The 24,685-nt window shown below is 50.4% G+C and overlaps 1 protein-coding gene across 5 annotated transcripts in view; it reads left to right on the top strand.

Moving 5' to 3' along the window:
- ARHGEF9 (Cdc42 guanine nucleotide exchange factor 9) overlaps positions 1–24,685 on the top strand; it is a 197,742-nt gene that overhangs the window by 11,126 nt on the left and 161,931 nt on the right. For all 5 annotated transcript variants that reach the window (XM_032124159.1, XM_032124157.1, XM_032124160.1 and 2 more), the window contains exons 2-4: positions 11,342–14,064; positions 19,927–20,074; positions 22,453–22,562. In XM_032124159.1, coding sequence (XP_031980050.1) covers positions 11,410–14,064; positions 19,927–20,074; positions 22,453–22,562 — 2,913 coding nt within the window. In that variant the 5' untranslated portion in view covers positions 11,342–11,409. The remainder of the gene's footprint in view (positions 1–11,341; positions 14,065–19,926; positions 20,075–22,452; positions 22,563–24,685) is intronic.

Raw genomic sequence — 24,685 nt, 5'->3', positions numbered from 1 at the left:
AATATAGAAAAGGGTGAAATAGAAAGGTGCCTCATACTCAGAACACAATCCCAACTCCTTGTAAAGAAGATTCAGGTTTTGTTCCATAAATAGGGACAAAGGGAACCTTTAGTTGCTCCTGCTCTGCTGAGCTTTGAATCCTGAAAAAAAGGGGTGAGCATGCTTGGGGAGAGCAGGGTGGGCAGGCAGAGGAGACACGGCTGTGTGGCCACCTGTGCCTGCACAGCCCCATCCCTGTGGCTGGGGAGCGTGGCAGGGGCAGAGGCAGGAGATGAAAAGCTCATCAGCAGTGATGCTAATTGGATGTGATGTTGGTTCCCTGCGTGGCCCAGCGGAGTGTGGCTGGCTCGAGCAGGCCCTGGAGCGTGAGCAATGGGAGCTGACAGCCCCTTTTGCAGGGCAAAGCCACTCTGGGGACACGGTGCATGGCCAGACAGGGGCTGTGCTCCCGGTGTCCCTTCACCTCGGCGTGGTTGGTTTAGTGTCCGTGTGGGATCGTCCTGGTGGGCTGGCGTTGGTAAACTGTGGATTCGAAGTCTTGGGTTAGGAGATGAGGACCAGGCTGGGCTGTATAAATGCAGGATAACTCATCAAGGGCAACATTCCCACCAAGTTTGGGCTCCAGACATCACCCACCCACCCACCCACCCACCTGTAGGTCCTGCAGAGCATCGCTGTGTGCCAGCCTGGGCTCAGCGTGTGCTGCTGGTTGGTGTGCAGTGCCTCTGGATGCAGATAGGGGTGATTTTTGGTTGTTGCTGTTGAGGGGGAAGGCAGCAGAAATGTGTCTTTCTGTCTAGGAGGCACCTTGTGATTCCTGAGGATTTTACACCAACCTTGTGAGGGAAAAGTGAGGTGCAGGCAGGTGTCAAACCCCTAAAAATTCTGTGTGACCCCTAAAAGTGCCTTTCTGGGGTGAAAAGCCCCAGCCTGAGAGCAGGCAAGGCACATGGCAGTCACTATGATTTTGTAGAAACACCAGATTAGTTTTTTCATGTGCCTAAAGGCAATTCAGTGCAAGGCCACCAACCTTCCTGAGCTGGATACCCTGGAATGCTGCGATGGACAGAGGCCCAGCAGGTGTCATTGGCCTGTTTGGGACATCAAACCTCCAAACACTCACAAACTGGGTTGGTTTTACTGAAAAGCAGTGCAAAAGACTCCTCAAGGAGTTGTTTGCTGCTGAGGGCAAAGACATTTGTACACCTGATACCTGGGGCTCTGAAGTGAGACATGTCACCAGTTTCAAAGCAGGGTGGGGAAACACCTCACCTTGTACTCAGAAGGCTGTGCTTGATGATTGGGTTTTCCATAACGTGATGCCTGGGGAGTTGAGAGCCAACCAGCCCCTGTCCAGTCCTGTGCTCCTGGGGTTGTGTCCAACTGCTCTGAGCAAAAAGGGAAAAGAGAATGTGGGAAATTCCACCCATGCAGCTGCCTGAGAGGAAAAGGTCACTTGGGATCTGTTTGGAGATAGAAATAGGGCTGGAAGTGAGATGTAAGGTGTCCTTTGACATCACCAGGGCCATGTGAGGGAGTTGCTGAGTAACCTGCTGAAATAATCCTTGGAAATGTTTGAGCAGAACGGGTTGCTGCGTGTGCTCCGAGTCTCTGCATGTGAATCTGGGTTTGGCGTTGGCACCCAGCTCTTTGTTTCTAATCCTGATCTGAATGTGCTGAACATACATTAGCACAGAATCCCAGATTGGGAGGTCTGTAACTATGGCAATATCCTACAAACGTGACCCTCCTCTCCTCATCTCAACGCTGGCATCGGCGAGCTGCCATGTAAGGTGGCACTCCTTTTTTATCTAGTAGTAATTCCATGTCAAAGAGGAAATATAAATAAACTCCCCAAACAAAAGAAGCAAGGAAAAAATAATTCTTTCAAACATTTGAGCAGGAACAATAGGGTAGGATATGCACTCTCTGGGGAGGGCTAATGGCTGAAACCGATAGGAGCACAGTCTTGGGCTGTACCTAGCCCAGAGCTTGGCTCAGCGAGGATTATTTATAGCAAATGTTATGGCAGAAGCATGTGTGACCTGTGGGCTCCTGGCGAGGGGAAGAGCTTTCCTGTACTGTCTCTGGGATACAATAGACAATTATTTAGACACTATCTTTGTCTCAAGATATAAACAATTAAATGCTGGCTACTGATTTCTGCTCTGATGTTCAGGCCGTGGGCAGCCATGATTTCTTGCTGAGGGACTTGTGGAGAAGGCAAGGATTTTTAAGAAATGTCACAGCTGTGAAGTTCCTGAGGCACCTCTACTAAACAGACTGATCGGGAATGCAGAGTAATGTCACAAGCACCACAAAGTTGTTGCTTCCAAAGGATGGCAGCCAGTGGTTCAATATTGTTCAGCTGACATTAATGGGGTGTGGGTGGGTGTAGACCCCTGAATCTGCCTGTTCTGTTGTGGTTTGGCTCATCACTGTGGTATTAAAGTACCTATAGCTGCTACTGGATAGTAATTAAATGTTCTTACATATAATTAACTTCTTTCAACTGACTACTGAACAGCTTAAATAATCTACATGTAATGGCAGATATTTCTGTATTAGAATGGTGACAGTTGGTGCCAAATAGCTGGGGAGGTTGGGGAAAGAGCTACTGTGCATCCAAACAACCTTGTGCTGGCACACGACTCCTTCTTCAGGCTCCCTCCTTTTCCTGGGGGTCCCTGTCCATCCTGGATGCCAATACCAGCAGGATCCTTCTGGATCTCTTCAGGATTCACTTCAGTTTTATTTTCTGTTGAGCAGGAAAATTTAGAATTGTGAAAAAGGGGAAATGTGGAGGAGTGTGCAAGGGCTGATACTGCCACAGTTCAGTGGGTGGAGGGTGAGTCTGAGGCTGCAGTTCCTGGGTCAGCAGTGTGAGTCTGGAGGAACATTTAACACAGGTACAGTGCCAGAGTGCTGTGGGCAACGTGAGAGGCTTGGTCTGAAATCCACCTTCAGCAAGAACTGATCTGTGTTCGTTGTTTCATTCCAGCTGTATTCCAGAGCTTTTATGCCTCTGTGCTTTTTCCTTGAGTTTCTCCTGCTCAGCTTTGCGCAAGGAATTGGGTTTGGCTCTCTCTTCTTCCCAGTGTGCATAAAGCTGTTCCTGGCTTGCTGTAAGGTTTTAGTGCTCCATGTGCTGCAGAGCCCAGGACTGGTGCCCTGTTCAGCTGCCTGGCACCCCCCTGCAGTGCCTGCCCGTCTCCCACCAAGCCCCAGAGTGGAGCTGTGGTGTTTGCAGGGAGCTGGTCCCTGCCTGGCATCACTGGCACCAGCCCAGTTTGTCTGACAGATGCAGTGGAGCAACTCTCTCTCTCTCTCTCCCTCGGCCGTGGGCAAAATGAGTCTCCTGCTCTAATTTCATTGTGTTTAGCCACCGCACAAACTCTAAAGCTCCCTGAAATGGGAAGGAAGTAATGTTTAAATTATACATGAGTGAACTGATTTACTCAGCCTGAAGTTTTGAGTTCCGTCCTTATAAATACAGGGCTGGAGCTATCAGTCTGTGCATCCATCCGTCTGCCCGCTGAAGATTGAATTAGCAGGAACACAAATGCAGATCCAGGACTGTAAAAGCTTTGGCTTAAACCAGTGCAAACCGTGCGGGGCAGGTGCTGCTGCCACGGGGAACGCAGCGTGTTTGCCTGGGGTTAGCTTGTCTGGGAGTCTGCCCTCGGTGATGGAGGAGACCATTGCTGCAGGGTCCCTTCTGCCACTGGCAAGTGGTGTCACCATCCCTGGAAATATTAAAGAAGTGTGTGGATATAACACTTGGGGACATGGTTTAGTGGTGCTGGGTTGATGGTTGGAATCGATCTTGGAGGTCTTATCCAACCTTAATGATTTTGTGATTCTAAAACTCAGTGTTTTGATAATGTCTGTCCACTCCTGACTGGGAAGGGATTCAGACTGCTCCCCTGTCTGCCTCCTGCTCCTAATGAAGGGGTTTAGCTTCCTGTGGAAGGGATTTTGCAGAGCATGTAAAATGCTGGTTCAATTCTATGGTTGCTTCCTGTGGGCACCGGCCCCGCGCTCCTTGGGGAGCCCAGCGCCGGAAAGCCGCGACTGCGCTTGCTGATGGCCTGGAGATCCCTTTTGCAGATGTTTCACCCAGGTTTCTCCTTCCACCTCTATTGAAATAAATGAACAATCACGCTGCTGTGCTGCCATGCCTGGCCGGGGCCCAGCGGCAAACCGTCCTCCTTGACCCACAAACAGAGGATGCTGGATTTTTGTAGGGGCTGCAGCGGTTTGTGGGATGGGGATCTGCTGGCAGGGCTCTGCCAGGTGGGCAGGGATTGATCATCAGGCTGCATCCTCAGGGTGTGCTCTGTGAGCAAGCACGGCTCTGCCCTTGGTCAGAGAGGCTGAAATGTCTGCCGAGACATAAACAGAAAGGGGGAGAAGTCACAATTCTCTCCCTATTTGTTTGACCTAAATACACTGAAGTAACTGTACCCCCATGAAAATGATAATTTCCTGACGCTGGAGAGCTTAACATCTGTTTCCTCCCATTTTTTTTCAGTGGTAGAACATGGTAACGGAAGAACTGGCGGGGTTTTCTTTCCTCTTTTTCTTTTGTATAGCAAGAGGCGCTGCATGCTTGGGCTAAATACGCTCTCCGAGAGCAGACAGGTTTCTCTCAAGGGTTATATGATCATTTGTTCTCTATTTTCTCTCCTTCCTGCCTCCCCCTGCCCCTCCTGGAGAGGAGCGGATACAGCGAAGCCCAGGCAGGACTTCCTTAGCTCAGCCATGCCTTCTGGCAGGCTGCGCCGCGTGCCCTCTCCCCGTCACCCCCCTTCCCCGAAAAACAATGGCCAAAGGCTCCTTCTTGTTTGTTATTTTGGATCCTGCAGAGGAAGAGCCGAGTGGAAGATCGTGTCCCCGGGGGCCCTCGGTGCATTCCAGCTCCGGCAGCGCCCGGCGAGGCTGTCGGCGCCTGGGCTGCGCCGGCCCCGGGCCTTTCGCTCCAGCCGTGTGATGCTGGGGGGGACAGTGGGTTTGGAAGCAAATGTAGCTCTGCTGAGAAGTGAGAGAAGGGGGATGGAGAGCCTTGGAGGGGTGTCTGGAGTCGCTGCTCCACAGGGAGTGCAGATCCTGTCCTTGGAACGTCCAGCACAGCACAGGTTGTCACGGTGCCAAGAGGAGCTGGGCCTTTGTACCGACTTTGTGACATTGATTGAACCCCCCAGCTTCTCCTTTGCTTGTCGGGCTGTAGTGAGCCTCAGACTCTCTCTACCTCTGGCTCCAAAACTTTCCAGGATGACCTTGGGTCTCTCCAGGTGCTTTGAGCCAGCGGCTCTGTGGTGGAGAGCACGTTTCTGGCACGTGATGCTGTCTAGGCTGCCCCAAGGGCAACCCCACCACCAATTTCCTCTTCGTTGCCTTCAAAGGTTTGTTGTTTCCCAGGGCCCCAGTCAAAATAGTTCTTTGGGGTCACTTGATAGAAGGGATTTACAATTTGCCCGAAACCTGGAATACGCATTTTCCAGAATCCCACAACACCAAGGGATCCTGGAATCACAGAATGGTTTGGGTTGGAAAGAATCTTTGAAATCATCTTGTTCCACCCTCTGCCATGAGCAGGGACACCTTCCACTCTCCCAAGTTGCTCCAAACCCTGTCCAATCTGGTCTTGGACAGTTCCAGGGATGGGACAACCTCTGCCAGTGCCCTCCTAGTGCTTTAGAGCACTAAATGTTTTTTTAAAAAAGGTACTTGTGCTTGTTGCCCAAAACCTGCAGTGATCTGAAGAAGATTTCAGGGATTGTGTGGTGCCTGCCTGGCAAACAGCCTGAACTGTGTGGTGTTAAACGAGCAGTTTCTTGCTGTCATTGGGGTCTCTTGAGAAAACTCAGCCTGGATCAGACCTTTCCTAATTGATGCTTCCTTTCTAGCAGGTCTTGCTACCCTGCTGCCTTTGGACCTGATGTTGTGGTTTAACCTGGTTTAACACCCTGGGTTTGCTCTGCTTGTGGGTAACTTGTGTAGGGCAGCTCAGCAGAAGGAGATTGCCCATGGAAAGTGTCACTCCTGGAGGGGTGGCTTGTGTCAGCCCTGATTGCTTGGGCCTCATTCAGTGTCCTTTACATCTATGAGAACTGTCAACTTCAGTGGGTGTTCCCTGGGCCCGTGCTGTTATTTCTGCTGGCTGTCTGCTAAATCACACTGAAAAGGAGCAAAATTGCTGTTACTCCCACCTGTATCGTGCAGGCAGAGCCCGTTGCCAAGGGAATGTTGTGCAATCACGAGTGAGATGCAGAGTGCCTATTTCTTTCTTAGAGATTAGGATAACTGAAAAAATACGGAAAGAATTTGGAGGGGGAGTCATGGCTGTAGATACAGATGTTTGTATAACACACCTGGTGCCCTTGGCTGGGGATTTTGTTACTCTCAGCTTATTTGTCCCCCTCAGTGACCTGGAAAAGGAAAGTGAATTTTCAGAATGAAGGGCTGCTGCTTTTGTGATGGGAAGAGCAGGGCGAGGTAGGGACCCACACAGCCCCTGTACACTGGAGCTGTTGGCAGTGTTTGGTTGATAGTTGGAGTTTTATAAAGCCATCTTCCCCTCCAGCTGAGATTCTATGTGTTTTGGAGAGCAAACACACAAGCCTTTGGTCTCCAAACCTGGCTGAAAGGCTTCAGGTAGTCTGTAAGGGCTTCTAGGGCTCAGGTAATCTGAGGGGAGTGGAAGAGGTGGAAGGTAATTGTGTTACCTCGTGTTTTCTGTGGTTAAAGCCCTGCTTTAAGTGATGGTAGCTCAGCTCAGCTGCTGGGTGGTAACTTGCTACGACTTGACATCTGCAACAGCAGCTCAAGGAGGGGAAAAATAAACATGTGGTTGATAAGTGGTGTAGTTTTTTGGCTAATAGCTGTTCTTGAAACGTTTCTTCAAAACCTCTTTCTCCTGCACCCCAGAAAGGTGAGTAAGGGTTCATCAGATACTCTCAGGGCTGTTCTCCTCCATACTCAATTTTTATTCTGTCATCATGGGCCTTAATGCCCCCAAGGCCATGTGGTTTGGTTGGTAAAGCCACCTTTGCCCTGCTTGGCTGATGGAAAGCACAGGTTTCCCCCAGGCAGCTGCTGCAGGTGTTTGCACAGCGGCGGACGCTGCGTTCGGCGGCTCCATCGGGCACTGGGGCGTAGCAGATTTTGGCTCCTGCTCAGGGAAGACTGAGGGGAGCTGGCTGGAATTTGCCCCGGTGGTGGGAGGCTTTGCTCTGGGTGAGGCAGTGCCAGTCCCAGGGCTGGAGCTGGCTTGGGGCAGTGCTGGACTGTGGGCACAGAGGAAGATGTTAAATGAGCAGTTTCTTGCTGTCATTGGGGTCTCTTGAGAAAACTCAGCTTGGATCAGACCTTTCCTAATTGATGCTTCCTTTCTAGCAGGTCTTGCTACCCTGCTGCCTTTGGACCTGATGTTGTGGTTTAACCTGGTTTAACACCCTGGGTTTGCTCTGCTTGTGGGTAACTTGTGTAGGGCAGCTCAGCAGAAGGAGATTGCCCATGGAAAGTGCTGGGAATTGGCTCCTGCCAAGGTCAGCCTGTGGTTTCAGTGAGTGCAGTCCTGCAGGTGTGACTGGAGGGAATTCAAACACCAACAAGGTGGTTTTGAAGATGAGAAGAGGTTCAGGTGAGGCTGTGGTGGAAGGGAAGATGGAGAGGAGGCATCAAGCACTGGTCACAGAATGGGTCTCCTCTCTGCTTAGAGTGCTCGGGTCTGGCTTCATGCTGGCAGCTCTAATTTACATCTGGTTTAAAGCTGCTTAAAAAAAAAATAGTTACCTCCCCCATTTAATTTTAAAGCCACCCATGTGCCCTGTGATTCTGGATTCTATTGCTTCTCTGGGGAGGGCTGTGCAGGATTTGTCCCTTGTTATGGGCTCTCTTTTGCCTGACACATGAGGAACAGCCTGTCTCCTCTTTGCTAGCATCCCTCCAAAGACTTCACAGGCAAGCCTCTTCCCTTTGAATCTTCTTTCCTTATCCACCCAGCCAAAAACAATAAAACATGAAATGGAAAGAGAAAACAAACAAAAAAAGAGACTGTTCGTGATTTCTGTCTTTTGCTGCCAGTTGGCTGCACGACTTGAACATTCTTCTTTTTTTTTCCCCCCACTCCTTCCAACCCATTCCAATGTGGTAGTCTTTAAGTTGCAGCAGGAATGTCTGGGAATAACTCGCATCCCAAAGCGACAGCCTGAGAAATGAGGAGCTGGTCTCCTCCTCAGGCACCAGATGGAGGAACTGTCCTGCTCAGCCCTTGGTTTTTTGGGAACAAAAGCTTCTGTGGTCTCTGCAGGGACCCAGGACAGCACAGCTCCTGCGTGAATTTCTGCTACAGGGTTTAAATGGAGGCAGGTGGTGCTGAGGTCCCAAAAGTGCCTGGGGAAGGAGGTTCTCTGTTAAAACCTCCATGGTGGCGAGTACAAGAGGCTGAATAAAGAGATGGCTAAAGCAGAGCGTGTGGAGGGAGCATCATCACTGTACTGGGGCTGGGTAACTCTGGGGTGTAACTGCAGGTACCCACTGAGCTATGTGCCTGCGTGGGGTGTATTTGGCAGTGGGCATTTAAGATGTGTAATTGTAGGGCATGTTTGGCTGTATCCAGGGATGCTGTGCAGCTGTGGGGTGTATTTGGGCTCTGTACCATCAGGGTATGTAACTGGGGGGTGTATTTGGCAGTGTGTATTTAGGATATCTAACTGGGGGTGTATTTGGCTGTATTCCTTCAGGATGTGTAACTGTGGGGTGTATTTGACTCTATACTATCAGGATGTGTAATTGTGGGGTGTATTTGGCGGTGTGCATTTAGGATATGTGATTGTGGGGTGTATTTGACTGTATACTATGACGATGTGTAATTGTGGGGTGTATTTGGCAGTGTGTATTTAGGATATATAACTGTGGGGTGTATTTGGCTGTATTCCTTCAGAGTGTGTAACTGTGGGGTGTATTTGGCAGTGCACATTTAGGATGTGTAACTGTGGGGTGTATTTGGCAGTGCACATTTAGGATGTGTAACTGTGGGGTGTATTTGGTAGGGTACATTTAGGTTGTGCAGCTGTGGGTTGTACTTGGCAGTTCACAGTGAGGCTGTGTAACTGTGCAGGTGTATTTGGCTGTATCCAGTGAGGCCGTGTAGCTGTGGGGTGTATTTGGCTGTATTCCATCAGGATGTGTAATTGTGGGGTGTATTTGGCTGTATTCCATCAGGATGTGTGACTCTGGGCTCTCTTTGGCAGGGCACGTTTAGGCTGTGTCACTGTGGGGTCCATTGGGTACAGCCGGTGCCACCAGCAGCTCCATCACAGCCGTGAGTGGAGCCAGCAGCAACTCTGGCAGCACCTCACGTGGTTAATAAAGGGCAAAAATGGCCAAGAAGAGGGATGGGGGGATAAAAAATGGTGAGGAACAGCACTGTGAGCACTAGGGTTGGTGAAGATGGCAAGGAGGAGGTGCTGGAACAGGGGGATGCTCCCTAGCAGGAATTGTGGCCCGTGCAGACCCCACACAGGAGGAGGTTCTCCTGATGGAATGGGACCTCTGGAGGCTCCTCACAGGAGCAGGGGGATGTTTCTGGCAGGAACTGTGGAGGTGATTCCTGGCAAGAATTGTGACCAGTGGAGGCCCCACGCAGGAGCAGGTTCTCCTGACAGGAACCACGGCCTGTGGAAGCCCCACGGGAGCATGGGACACCTACGAGAAGGAAGGACAACTATTGTGTCCCAACCATATCTCTCCCAGTTCCCAATCCTTCTGCAGCCCTTGGTGGGAGGTAGATCCCTCAGAAGACGGGAAGTTGAGCCACGGTGCGTGGGGGTAAGACATTGTGTCAGTTTTATCTTTATTTCTCGTTATCCAAATCAGTTGGCAATAAATCAGATAGACAGTGATTGGAATGGGATCACCGTACTTCCATAGCAGCCCATCAGCTTTTTCATCTGATTTCCTGCTTTGCCTCGGTTGGGCAGCACAGAGGGTGGACATCTGGCAGCCCACCACAGCAGCAAACATTCATTTCTGCTACCCTAAGCTTGGCACAGCCCTGTGGCAGGGCTCACGGAAAGCCAGATGACTTGTCCATAAAAAAGTGGGATGCTGGTTGTTTCTGTTGGCTGGGCTCTGCTTCCATGGTGCCTCTGCCATCTGTGGGGTCTCACGGGTTATCCCTTGTTGAAGACAGATGTGGTGGCAAGGTAGAAACAGACTTATTTGACTGAGTGCGAGGGTCACGAGATGCCCAGGGCAGCAGCTGCTGCATGAATAACCTTAGTTTCAACAGAAAAAGCAAGCTGAAATGTTTTCAGTAGATGTGGGGACTGTTCTCAGTGCTGGTGTGGCTCTCGTGTTGCTCAGGGGAAAGTGGAGGGTTTCTGCATTGTCAGACCCGTGTCTTGGGGGCTCTCTATTTCTTCCTTCTTCCTCTTAAGAGTAGGATTAGAAATGGAGGGAATTCAACCCTGTGGAGCGCCTGGCATGTAATTCTGCTTTGTGGACAGCAAAGCCAGGACCAGCAGATCCAGCCCCAGGAGGCTGTGATACCGAGATAGGGCAGATGTATTCCAGTGGAAGGGAAGCTTCAGGATCTGAGCAGGAGTTCAGCTGTATTCCCACAGGTGGTTCAGAATGGTTTCCACTGCCGCTCTGTATGGGGGAATTGTATTTTTAATCCTGTTTACTGGAACTCACTTGAGGGGAATGTGTTTTGTGTAGCGTTGAGTGGTGGCCAAGCAGCTTTCATTGAGCAGACCAGTTCCAGGAGGGATTCCTGTGCTGGTGCCATCGCTACAGTAGGAAAAACCTGGCTTGGGTATTCCATGAGTTTTCTGATGTTATAGTACTTCAGAATTGCATTGCTTCCAAGAGAAGGCTCATCCTGACTTTTCTTTGAATGCCTGCCTGGAGAGACCGAATTATTGAGAGAGTGGTGGGGTTCCTGGCAGATGGGGATGGTGGAGATGACAGTGGCATGTGCAGGACACTCACTGGAATTTCCTCTCTCCCTCTCTGCCATGAACTCTGATGCATTTAGAGTCTCTGTGACTTGGAAAACGAAGATGTGATTCATGGGATTCTGAGCATACTTTGTAGTAACTTTATTAGTGCAGGGAGTTGATTTGCGGTCACTAAATGTTCAGTCGTTCAAATCAGATTTAAGTAGCTTTAAAATTTATATGGTTTGGAAGCAAAATTTCAGCCTCCCTGGAATCAATGGGGAAAACCACCACAGCCACTGGGATAAGATTTGACTTGTGATGCTTTAAGAAATGTGTCTTCTAAAAGCTTTCTGCTCCTAATTGCATTCCTTTGTTCTTTTTCCTTAAAGTCTTGTGAAGAAGGCAATCTGAGGACCATGCATCCGTGACTCCTGGTACCAGCCTGTGAGCCGGGGCGATGGAAGTTCTAGAGGGCCGCCAGCGTACTGCTTCTGTGACCATTCCCAATGGATTTGCCAACAGGGTTTTCCAAGCAAACATGGAGGAAGGGAGCACGGACGCCTTGGAGGCCTGTGGTGCTGAGCACTGCGCCTCCGGCGACGCAATCCCGAGCGAGCAGGAGGAGACGCACAGGTATAAGAAGACAACCAAGGGCAACCGGATCTGGAATTTCGTCAGGCGAAGGAAAGGACTCTCTACGAATAAAGACAGACCCCAGTCCATGATCCTGCTGGGAGTTACGGCTGAGGCCTCAGAGTTAAAAAAGCCATCCTTCATGGACAGGGTACGGTCGTCAAAAAAGGGAAGATCCTCCAGGACGTCCAAGAACGTGGATTTGAGAGCGTCCAGAGTGCAGGACGTGTGTGACCCTGAGGAGGACCTTCATTCCAGTGGGCAGAGAGCTCTCTACCGGGTCAAGAAGCTGGGCGATGGCCGGAGGCCCTCCCGCCACTCGTACGCGGGGTACATCGAGGACTTGGACTCTTCTTTTGAGGACATAGAGCTGAACATCAGCATTCCTGAACTCGATACCACTGAAAGCAAATGTCTCAGGGATATCAGTGGCAGATTACACGGGGAGGATAATGATGGTAACTGCCACAGAATACCGGCCAGGAAGAGTGACTCTTTGAATTTTGAACACATTAAGAGTCCTGCAATTACAGAAGGGGACAATCAAAAGAGGTGTGCTGTGCTCCCACAGGAGAGCAGGAGAGGAAGGAGCTCTGATGTCTGGAGCTATCTGAAAGGAATTTCATTAGCTGGCAAAGATAATTCAAAGCTCCCAGATCAAAGGGCTGAAACCAATTTCCAGAACCTAGAAAATACAACCGATCATTCCGCTTCTTACTTTGACTTTGATACAAGATGTGAGGAGAATCTCAGCCAGCGGAAAAAATCAAACGGTGCTGCCAAAGCCACTCACTTTGGGGGTGTTGTGAGGTTCCTGACCAGCGTGGCCGAGGCAGCTCGGCGGCTGCGAGGCTCCTCGAGGGCGTTTTCCCCCGATGAGAAGAGGCCTCAGCGGAGTTTCCGAGGCCGCAGGCAGGATGTTGCCTCCCCCAAAGAGGGCTTGGTTATCGAGAACGAGAGCGCAAAGGCCTTCTGCACGGTGGGAGCCTGTCTGCAGTCCCCGGATTCGGGCACGTGGGAGAACCTGAGCTTGGAGAGTTTAGCGGGGAAGGAGCCCATGCAGCACTGCAAAACCACGGAAGGGGCAAAAGGCGTTGGTTCCTCTGGGCCGGACGGTGGGAATGACAGACTTAATGAAACATCACTTTCCCCCTTTGGGCCAGAACCGGCCATGTCCCACCTGGCAGAGCTTGCAGATGGCTCTTTCACTGAGCTGAATAGCAAAGACCCCTCTGAGGATCTGGCTGAACTTCCACAGACGACTGCGGCCGAACCGATTCAGGACTTGGGCACTACTGCAGAGAAGCCCCAGATCGTGGCCAGGGACCTGCCACCTTCTCATGATCTTCCTGTGAATAGTCTGGATACTGGGGACTTGGGCTGTTCTCCAGCTGCCAGTGGGGACTTTTCTGCAGTGACTGGGGCTCAGACCCACCTCCCACAGGCATCACCAACTAAACTTGATACTGAGCATGTGGCTTGTGCCCCGGTGGTTGCTAAAGACGTGGATCTGTCTCCAGCAGTTGCTCAGGAGCTTTCAGAGACAGAACTGGATAATCAGGACTTGAGAAATCCTGAGCTGCCTTTGCAAAACTTGTCTGGAGGTGAGCTGGAGTTTCAGGACACTGGCAGTACCCTGGAGAGGGTCGTGGGCAGGGACCTGCCACCTCCTCTTGATCTTGTCAATAATTTGGGTGCTGCAGATCTGGGCTGTTCTCCAGCTGCTGATGGTGCCTTTTCTGCAGTGATTGAGGCTCAGACCCACCTTCCACAGACATCACTGACTAAACTTGATACTGAGGATGTGGCTTGTGCACCAGTGATTGCTAAAGACATGGATCCATCTCCAGTTGTGGCTCAGGAAATTTCAAGGACAGAACTGGATAATCAGGACTTGAGAAATCCTGAGCTGCCTTTGCAAGACTTGTCAGGAGGTGAGCTGGGGATTCAGGACTCAGGCAGTACTCCAGAGACATCGCAGGCTGGGGGCAGGGATGTGCCACCTTCTCCTGATCATCCTGTGAATAAGCTGGATACTGTGGACTTGGACCATTCCTCAGCTGCCAATGGTGACTTCTCTGCAGCAGCTGAGGCTCTGATCCACCTTCCACAGGCAGCTCTGACTGAAGAGATCCAAGACACTGTCAGTACTCTGGAGAAGAGTCAGGTCATGGGCAGGGACCTGCCACCTTCTCACGACGTTCCTGAGAATATTCTGGATGCTGGGGACATGAGCTGTTCCGCAGTTGCCGACGTTGACTTTTCTGTAGTGACTTTTTTAAAGTGCTCCACAGTGAGAAGGCAGGGTTTGGAGCAGCCTGGTGGCCGCATTAAAAAGCGGGGAACCGCTTCATTTGTGGAACAAAACTCTGTGGAGGTCATGGACAGAGTGGAAGAGTTCAGCTGCAGCACGGAGTGCAGGCCCTTCCAAGTGCACGTCTCGAGGATTGTCTCCTCTGGACGGCTCAAAAATGGAAAGGTATGAGCAGCTTCATGAGGTTTGCAGTAAGACCACGCTGTTGTACATCTTACAAAGCTGGTTTGCACTTGGAAGCATTGTTTTACATCCCCCATTGGGATTTCCAGTTAAGGAGGTTGTTCTGTGAGTGGTGGCAGTAGACACAGCTTTTACATCAGTCTGAGCTCTTATTTACTAACTTCCAGAGCTGCTTCTCCTATGACCCTTTGTGTGGATCAGTGTCTCTCGAAGAGGGAGTAGCAGTTTATGTATTTCTAGACACTGCCTTCAGTTTTTTTCATCACTGCATTTAAGTTCATTTGAAGTAGAAGCTCCTAAGAAGAGGGGTTTTGCCAAACTGAGAGTTAGGTGCTCTGGGGGCAAACAGAATTCAGCAATTGCACTTTAGCCTCTGTGTTTTCTTACCTAAAATACTGCTGGGTAGTGTAGGAGTGATGGAGTGGGTGATGAATGAGAGGTGGGCAGTGCTGGTGGCTCCAATCATGGCAGGACGTTCCTGTCTGGTACAAGCAAGTCTTTCAAAGCCCTTAAAATCCTCAAAACATTTCAGTGGACATTGCATTTTGGACTAAGTTCTGGGTGTTACAAATCTGTCTTGTCCGGCTTATTGCTGGGAAACCTCAGAAGTCCTGTGGAGCCAGTGTGAAGCCCAGCTTTAGGGTTCTTTCGGGTACCTGCTGGTTAGCTGAGGCTGGAATGAGGACTTTTTCTTTTATCAAGGTGCCAGGTAGAAAAATCAGGTTGATTTCTGAAGAAACTTTCTCTTTTCCTTTTGGGTTTGGAGAGACAAGAGATATTCCAGAGGTGGTGACGCTGTTCCCTGTTGGAAAAGGGGTCACAGTAGCTCCTGAGCCAAGAGGGGAAGTGTTTGAAAATTGGCAGCAGATTAGAAATGCTGGGGGGGAAAAAATCTGAACTTCTGACTTGCAGCTAAAACAGGCAGTAGCATTGTTAGTTATTCCTGGTTTTGTTTTTCTGCTCTGCTTTGTGTAGTACAAAGAATTACTGAAGCGCTCTGTGTAATCCCAGGCACTCCAGAGCACTGAGTAGTGGTTGGTCACTTCTTGGGGTTGCTGGAAGAAACATTTTTAGGAGGAACTTGAGAAGGCTGTGGTTTGATATCCCTTCACAGGGACCAAGCTGAAAGTATTCTGGGCGGGAGCAAGATGAGAGAGGCACAAAAGGATGGAGTGGAGCAGAGGGAAATACCAGCACTCTCCTCCCAGAGCAGCCACATCCCCGCCAGGAGCGCAGGGGCTCCTGTCTGATCCCAGTGCTCTCAGGGCACAATCCCAGCGCTTTCCCAGCTCAGCTGTGTGAACAGGAGATGCCCTAAGCCCCAGCTCAGCTGTTGCAGCTTACAAACATTACAGAGAAACTTAAATATGGTGCTTGAGATAACTGGGCAGGAAACCTCCCCCGAGTTCCTGTGGAGCGTGGCGATAGCACACGACCTCCGGGCTGCCGCGGCTTCCTCTCGCAGGGAGGGCTGGCTGCCTCCTGGGCAGGAGCAGCAGCAGGGTGGGAGGGATGGCAGACAGCCCCAGCTGGGTTGTGGACGCCTCCAGCACCCCAGGAACTCCTGCTGCAGGTTTGGAAATGCACAGCGATCTGGTGGTGGCATCAAGGCCAGAGCACAGGGAGGCTAAAGGAGGGATCTCCTGGACAGGAAGAGCCCTGGATGGTCTGCCAGCAGCTCCAGTAACAAATGACCTGAGATACCCCAGGGATTTGCTTGCCTATCTCCCATCAGGGAGCGGCAGTCGGAAACACTTTCCCAAAAATAAACATGGAAGAGGAGTAACTGCAGCCTGAGCGTGACAGTAGCAGCAAACTCCAGCCTCTTATTGTTTTAGGGCTCAATCCATCTCTTTGCTGGCACCTGTTCCTCAGGACAGTTGTTGGCCCTGCTGCCTCCGGTCCAGGCTGCTCTGGTTCACTGTAGGATTTGTATTTCAAGGGAAGTGCCCAACCACAGGCAGGGAGAAGGTGCTGCCAGGACGGGCTGGCTTGGCCAGGCCAGCTGCTGTGAGCAAGTTCTCCAGCAGTTTTACGGTGTATGAGCAGTGTAGGGCAGAAAGCATTTCCCAAACAACTTAAATATTGTCCCACAAAAAGCATTAAAGTGCCTGTTCCCACAGGGGCTCCTGTGGGGAGATGGTGTGACAAAGTGAGGCTGGTGTAGCACAAGGGATGCTGGAGTGGGATTTAGGGCATCTGTACATTAGTTCTGTCAGTCAGTAAATCTGTTCAGCTGTAATCTCTTGCAATTAATGCCCCTGTTTTTTGCTTCCTGGTCTTGTCTTTTGAAATTGTAATGTCTTTGGGCAGGAGCTGAGAGATACGATGGGCAAGTAGCTGGGTAGGGTTTGATCCTGGTGCTTTAAAGGAAACAGCATTGCAGCAGCATTTGATAAGAGCTGCTGTAGAAAAGTAGACAAGCACATCCCTGATAGTTGCTTTCAGACCCCATCCCAAATTCTCATGTGGTCTGGGGACTTGGGAAACAGTGGAGATAAAACGTTTTGAAGAATTGGAAGAATGGTAAAGGTTAAAACCAATTGTCAGTGGGAAATGCATTACTCCATTCATGCTGCAGCAGCTCTGGAATCAAAGTGCCATCCTTACTCTGAGCGATACGAGAAATGGAGGAAAAGATGACATGGAGGTTTTACCAGGTTTTGGACAGAATTTACATTTTCCACGTCTCCACTGAAGTGATTTATCCTCATCCCACCTCTAAAAACACCACAGCACCCCAACAGGGAAACTGCTGCTGCAAGAAGCCAGGCATAGCCCCAGGAGTTGTCTTTGACCACTTCCAGTAGCTTGAGATGATGCTTAGATGGAAAGCAGCTTTGATACCATGTAATTTGCAATTCCAGCTTTCCATCGGGCTTCCAAAGTGCCTCATGTATCCATAGACAGGGCTTGTGGGTGATTTGATACCTCCTTTGGAGTGACACTAGGAAAGGGTGCAAAACAGGCACCTGAATGCGTATTTCAGGTATCAGTTTGGAGTTTTTAGGACCCAGAAACAAGGTTCAGGTTTATTGCTGGCGGAGAGATCTGCCATGGGATGAGGTCCCTGCTTGTCCCAGGGCCACGACGGGGAGCATCTCGGAGCCTCTGGGCTCTGTCACCCTGGCAGTGACAGAGCAGAGGGCTCTCACCGCAGTCTTTCTGTGCCCTCTGCTGGCTTGTTGGGAAATAAGAAGTTCTTTTTATGGAACAGAAAGCCTAATCGTTTTCCTTGGGGTTCAGAATTTTATCTCCAAAGGGTTTGCAGGCTGCAACTTGCTTCTGGCTGATGTGGCTGCGCACAGACCCCAGCTGGGTTTGTGAGGCTGTTCTCCGGGGGAATTAGGATTGCCAGAAGTGTGAAAATGAGATTTCTCTGGGTTTGTCAGCCTTGGCAAAAGCTGTGTGTCCCATAGGGTGAGGTGCCAGGCCGATGGGATGCTCTGTTTGGTTTCAGGGCTCTGTAAGGGGCTGTGTGCTCAAACTGCAGATGTTTCTCCTGAGCAGCTGAGGTTGTTCCTCTGAGGGCTGGGCTCGGGATCCAAACTGTCCCTGGTGCAGGGTGGTGCTGCTCCGAGTGGCCCACATGGATATGGGGCAGGATGGGTGCTGTCAGGGCATGAGTAGGTTTTTGGGATTCTGTGCTGTGGCTGCTGTGTGTGGGAAAAGGAGCCTCTCCCTGCGCGGTGGGTCCGACCGGAAGCGCAGGATTACTGATTTGCCTGAGTGTGCACATGCCAGGGGATGGCTTTGCAGATCTGCTGCCTGATAGCTGGGGCATCGCTCAGATCCTCCCACAGCTTTGGGCTTTGGCTGTAGTGCAGCTCCAAGTGCCTTTCCACAAGAGGAACATCCATCAACTTCCCGTTTCTGTGCTTGCTGAGAAGTCGCAGGTGATGCCCAGCAAGTTCACAGCGACCTTTAGCTTGAGATTGTTCTATTGTGGGAGCAGCTGCAGAGGTGGGATTGCTGAGTGGATTTATCCCTTCCCTCCCACTGCTGAATGCCATTGACCAGGAAATGGTATCTGGGAGAGTTGATCTTCAGAGCTTTCTTCATCTCCTGGTTATTCAGCTCCTGCGTTGTGTCTCAGCCTGCTGTAACAAAAGACTTTATAGTCCTTCCAAATCAAGGAACAGTACTTTACTTTCTAAATCCTGCTGTTGCCAAAAGTGTGCTGTATTCCTGTCTGCAGCAAGGTGCAATTTACTTGCAGAATGAAGATTTTGGGTATTTATGGCTTTTAATATGGTTGTGTCTGACAATCATTTTATTTTTAGAGGAGACAAAACCTCTAAAGCCTATCTGCAAGCTGCTCAGATTCTTGTATTCATAATAACCAGGAGGTGCTAGGAAAATCTTGAATTAAAGCCTATATTTAGTGCTGTCTGTAGTGGGGTAGGGTTTTTTGGGAAATGTATTTTTAACACTGTCAGGGAAAGGCAGGTTGAGTTTGCAAAGCTGATAGGCTTTGCGTGTATATATAACCAGCCATGGAGCACACGGATAATTCAGATTTCCACGTTTTCTTTAAACACATGGTGTGCCTTTCCTTTGTCTCATTCCCAGCCTCAAAAGTTACACCAGGGCATCAGAGTAGGGGTGAGAAGGGGCACCTTTGGGCATCGCTGGCCTTGTGGTAAAGGGATTGTGTGTCCAAAACTTCCCTGGAAGGAAACTTTCCTTTGGCTTTTACCTCCTCCCAGCTGTTTTCCAGCCAAGGGAAGTGCACTGGCTCACTGGATATGATCCTGGTGCTGCGAGATGGAGCCTTAATTCATCCACAGCTTTCTTTTGGGGTAATTACGGCCTGTCTGCTTTGTTCTTCATCTGTAAATGAAAATAACAGCACATCAGTGAAAATGAGCTGCTGGAGTCTTGAGGATGGAAACACCAAACCATCCCAGGCACCCAGTTATTAGCAGGCTCCTGGAAGTGTGACAGATGTGTCTGTGATTGAGCCTAGAAACCTCCCAGAGGTTTCTAAGTTTGTTTGCTTCCCCTGACCTTTGTCAAATGATTTTTCTTCTGATTTCTTGACTCTAAGATTATACACAAGACTTCCACGGTGTCACATGTCACAGAGAATAAAATGAAAAGTAGGAGTTTGAATTGTGATGTTTTTAAAAAGAACATTCCATTCTGCAAAATGTCATGGTACAGTGTCATTTTCAGGAACTTTTCCTCTTGGAATAGAATAATAAAAGTTGGAGTGAGGAAAACGCCAACGTTTTTCTCCACTTAGCTGTAAATGCCAATTCTTTGGATTGCTGTTACCAAGCATTAAGGTATAACTGAGGTATTTGACCATTTTCTGGGTGCTTCAACCCACTGCAACTGTTTTATTAAGGTAAATATTTTGTAGGCTGTAGATGCAAGGACATGTCTGGTTAGCTGTTGTCATCAGTGAGCTGCCAACCAGTTTGGCTGCTCTTTGCTGTGCCTTGGAAGCAGCCAGCCCTTGCTGGTACGGGGTCCTCAGCACCTGCTAATTCCTTCCCTGTGTGTGCTCCTGCTGGGACTTGGGAATGGGAGAGCAGCTTCACCCCAAAATGCAGAGCAGGAACTGGGTCTCCATCAAGGTTACTCCCAGGAGTTCCTGGGACACTCAGTGCCCCTGGAAGTGTTGGACTCAAAGCTGTGCAAGGTCTGAGCCCCGTGCAATGGGGGCTGCACACCAGGGCCAGCAGGTCCTGCAGTCAGAAATGCACCAGGTGCAGCTTGCAGCGAGCTGTGCTGCCCTGTCTGGGAAATTCTGTGTATTACTCTGTGCCCTGTGGTTGCTTTGCCTGAGACTTGACTGCTGTTGGTAAAATCCTTCTGTGCCCCTTCTCTTGGCAGCCGACATCTCATCCTTCGCAGCCGTCCCCGCAAGCAGCGCCCTTCAAGGTGCTGGTGGAGCGCTGCCGCTCCGAGCCCCTCTCGCAGAGCACCCCGATGGGGCTGGACCAGGTGGGAGGGCGCATGCAGCACCTGCTCCGGAGACGAGGTGAGTGGCTCTTCTCTCCCAGCTTTGTTTTTGGGTGTCTCCCATCCTGCAGAGCCAGCCAAGGGCAGGAGCGGAAGAGTCAGGAATGGGGCTCACGTCCGTGCTGGTTACATCCAGGTGAGGGAGCTCCGATAGCCGCGTGCTGAGGAGCTCCTTGCTGGCTAATAGGATCGTCTTGTGCTCAGTGTGTTTATGGAATAAGGCTGTTCCCTCTCTTTAGTGTCTCTGAACACAGTCCCCATAATCTGGTTATGAGGGGATGAACAGGGGTAGGCACGTGAGGTGTAAAAGCTGTTCAGCAGCTGCTGCGTGAGTTTATATTTGGTAGTTTTCTCTTGGATTTCTGTCCCCTAGGGATCCTCTGTGGTGAGAGGTGATGGATACTGAGATCACAACTCAAGGCTGATGTTTGTTTGGAAACACAAGAAATAAGGGAATTTTTCCTCTTGTGCTTGGGTACTTTTCATGATGAGGGAGGGAATCTCATGAGCCAAAGTCCGGGGTGACCTCTCTGCATCTGTTCTGCTCACAGAGATGCCAGAGAGAGCGCTGTGGAATGTATTTGCTGGCAGGGTCTTGTGCTGGCAGGTAAATTGGTTGACAGCTGAATAGATGACATCATTTTTTTGAACTTCCTAATTAAAAGGATTGATAATGAGAGAAAGGGAATTATTTCCTGAAGGGCCACTGCTGGCATGAAGAATCCTGTGATTTAGCAATGGGCAAGCACAGGAGTGCTGCCAGATTGTGCTGGCATTGCTCGGGAGCGCTCCGGGGATCCGGGCGGCTGATGGATGGTGGCAGCACATCAGGGTTAAGAAGAACTAAGGGAGGACAAGGCAAATTGGCTGCCTGTGCTGTTAATTGATGGCTCTGCTGCTGGGGTGCACATGTTCCCAGCACAGGGAAGTCACACCCCCCCCTCAGAGTGAGCATTCCCTGTTTGCATCCCGCTCCCGAGCGCTGCTCCATCGCGAGCAGCCTCCTGCTATAATCGGCACCATGCTGCAGCCTGGTTCTCCAAGAGTCTCCAAAGTGAAATGTGGGCTACTAAAAATAGCAGCAGGCTGCCTGCATCAGCATTGAGGAAATAGGTCTCAGTGCAATCTCTCTCCCAGCAACGCTGGAAGAGAATCAGGATGGCTGCCCAGGCAGCCTGCAGCGGGATCCCAGCCCTGCTGCGCTCTGGCCTGGCCAGGGCAGAGCCCCCACCTGTTTGGCTTGGGGGTCTCCACTCTCCCAAAGCCTGGAACCGTTTATGCTGGTCTCAAACCCCTCAGGACTGACACAGTCTGAAACCTCTGCCTGGTTAGAAGTACATCAGGAGATAGAAATTTAGCGGTGTGCATCTTTGAGGGAAGAATTCCAGAATGTGGCTGTTTCCTGTAGATCCGTGCTCCAGGACTGGGATGAGGAGTCTCCAGGTGCTGGAGACACCTGTGGGGATGCAGGTACTGTGTATGTGTGCTGCCTGGATCACATGGACCTGTGCTGGCAGCTGCTGTGGGGGCACCAGTGGTGCTCAGCTCTGCTTCCTTCCCTCCAGGCCAGGGGATGTGAAGAGCCTGATGGAAGAAGGGATTCAAATCTAAGCTCGCCAAATGTGGGAGGGAAAACTCTGGTCTCACACAGAAATAGCAGCTTCACCCCAAAAAGAGAGGGATGGGATGTGGAGCTGAAAATTTGGGTTGATCGGAAAAGTAGAGCTCATTTGCTTCTTTCTCACAGGCTGCTTTGTGCCTGGGTAGTGCCATCTGCAAGGCCAGGCTGGGGTCTGGTGTGAGCAGTATCAATTAAAGCTAGAGCAGAACTGCATCTGTGAGGGCTTGGCCTGAAACGCTGGGGGTGAGAACTAGCCCCGTTTCCTTAAAAAAACAGCTTTTATGGACTTACCCATTCTTGTTTTGTGTGTAAATTCGAGGAGCTGTTTCTTTTCCAAGGTCTGGCATCCTGTGGACCACGGTGACTGTGCAGCTGGGATTGCTGCAGGTGCTGCTGCTGGAGCAGCTGTGACCCAGGGAGCTGCTGCCCTGTGCACACCGGTGCAGGTTGATGAGGGTCTCCTGCTCCTGGCAGAGCCTCCTGGCTCCACAGCCAGCTGGGCTGGCCCCACCTCGGGATGTGGCTCCCGGCTCTGCTTTTTTGTAGTATCCAAGCTGCACTATTTCTCTTGTATCCCAAGAGCACTGAATAAAGCACCTAAATATACTCTCTGCTCTCCTTTTCTAAAGGAGAGGTTGAATGAGTCTCTTGCAAACAATTTTGTTTCTTTCATTTAAAAGAACAGCCTCCGCCCCCAGCCTGAGCTAAAGCACAGCATTTATCTTTTGTCATTCCTTTTTTTTTTTTTTTTGTTCCCGTGGATTTTCTCCTGGCAGCTGAGAACGAACAGGCTTCAAAGACCCTGAAGGTGCGCGGGAACTGCAGGAACGGTGGCCGTCGATGGAACCTCTTCAGGCCTGGAGCTGAGAAGCTGCAGATCAGCAGGGTAAGGAGCTGTGTGGAACGTGCCTCTGCCTGCTTCAGGGCTGGCATTTGCCTGCTTTGGCCTTTGTGTTTATAACAATGTGCTTGACTAACAGCTTCCTCAATCCCTGGTCCTTCAGCCACAGATGGGGTTTTGTTTGGTTTGTTATTATTTTGTAGCAATGAAAGCGCAGATGTGTTGTCCTTTCCCCCAAATCAGTGTCCCTTCAGTGTATTGCAGAGGCTTTCTGGGCTGTCACTGGGCCTCCTGTGCCTGTGGCTGAGTGTTCCGTGCAGGTGGAGGGAACTGTGACGTTTCACATCGCCTTCAGATCTGCTCCGTGGTTGTGATGGGTTTATTTTTTTCTCCTTCCCTTTTTAGCCATGTGTCCTTTGGGTTTGGTGCTGCTCCCAGCACCATCTCGGTGACAAATTCACGTCACTGCTTCTTTCCCAAACTGTTTTGCAAATATAGGCACAATCCACTCGGTTCTTTTTTTGTGAATGATGCTTCTAGTGGGGGAAGTAAAAGCTGTTGTGGGCTTGGGGATGTTCATGTTTTTTTCCGGGCAAAATTCAGAAAAGATGGCAAAAATTGTAGAATTTGTCTGATATGTTTCCTTGCTTGGGTGGAGGGTTGGTTTTTTTGCCGTGCCCTGTGTTTGAAATCTGGAGGCCTTGGTTATTTCGTAGTCGTGTTTTGGATTTGTAGTGCTCACGAGTCTGGTTTCACTGGTACCCAACATATCCAGATTGTCCAAAACCCAACAGATTTTCCAGCCTGCAGTGTGATGCAGGCAGGGTTTTCTAGTGAACAGGTTTAGCCCTCGTTCTTCCTGTAGGGCACACGAACAAAGGATGCTCTGGGAGCCAGGAATTTCCCTGCTGGAATGGAGAGGGGAACTGACCTTCTGTGGTTGTGTTACTGTGGCTCTTTCCCAGCCCACTGCTGTCCTTCCTTACCAGACCTTTATTGTATTCCTTTCCCCTTTGATATCTGCTGAACTGCCTTCCTGAAATGTGGTTTCCGGGGGGGCCTGGCCTCTGTGTATGTTTTTCCATCCCAGGAGCAGTAAGTTGGCCGTGGGTGAGACTGACTGCTCTGTCCTCCTCGTGTTGGGTGCTGGGAACGCGTGCAGGGATGGACTGCTGGATTTCTGGTCGCTTGTGACTTTCTGGAATTCCATCTTGCATCACTTCTGTTTTCTTTGCTGAGTTTTTGTGGGCTGAAGTACAAAGGCAGAGGAGAGATAGACAAGGAGCTGAGCCCTTCTTTTTCTCTTCCTTCCCTTTGGGTCCTGCCTTGCTGCCCAGACATGAACTGCTTCTTTCAACTCAGGAAGGCTGCTCTGGTTTTAGACAAGCTGAACATCTAAAGCTTTGAACAAAGTTTTCCTGGAAGATAAAACGATCCAGATCCAATAAAGCTGTTTGTCCTTGGGGCCAGGATAAAGGCAGGTGGCTGCAGAGCAATAGAGCAGTGAAATACCCTGTTGTGCAGTGTGCAAGCCCTGCCTTGGAATGGCTCAGGTGTGTTATCCATTAGCTGTGTCCACGTCCAGGATCTGGTACTGACCAGTGCATGGGTATATTTGATCCATCTTAAGTAATCACTTTATTACACCTTAATTAATCACTTTATTCATCCCTTGAGAGGAACCTTTGCAGCTTTCATAGCTGTCCTGGAGAGGCCCTCCTGGAAGCCAAGGTGCTGTTTGACATAAAATTGCTCCTGAATTATGTGAGCCCTGAGCATCCTGATAAAGCCAGGCCTGTTTCAGATTGCAGAGACCCTCAGAGAGGCTGTGGAGAACTGAAACCTCAGCAAGCCAAATACCCTGCTGAAGTCTGGGAAAGGTCAGCTAAGGAACTGCTCCTCCTGTGGTGATATCTGGGAAGGATGTGGAGCTGGGAAGGGAAGTGAGCTGCCCATGAGCACAGAGATCTGCGGGTGCTGTTTGGCTCAGACACGGCCATGCCAAAGACTTGTGCACCACTGAGGCAGAGAATTGTTTTTGGGGAGGCCTGTTCATGAGGCAGCTTGTTGCTAAATTATGGCAAACTGGCAGCTCTGAAACCTGTGCTGGGGTTTATAAATCAGAGGTGCTGTGCAAGGGCTGCAGGAGCAGGATATGTAAATGTGGC

Source organism: Corvus moneduloides, chromosome 14 (genome assembly GCF_009650955.1).
Source record: "Corvus moneduloides isolate bCorMon1 chromosome 14, bCorMon1.pri, whole genome shotgun sequence".
In the NCBI taxonomy this organism is placed as follows: Eukaryota; Metazoa; Chordata; class Aves; order Passeriformes; family Corvidae; genus Corvus; species Corvus moneduloides.
This window is presented reverse-complemented; position numbering and strand designations above follow the sequence as displayed.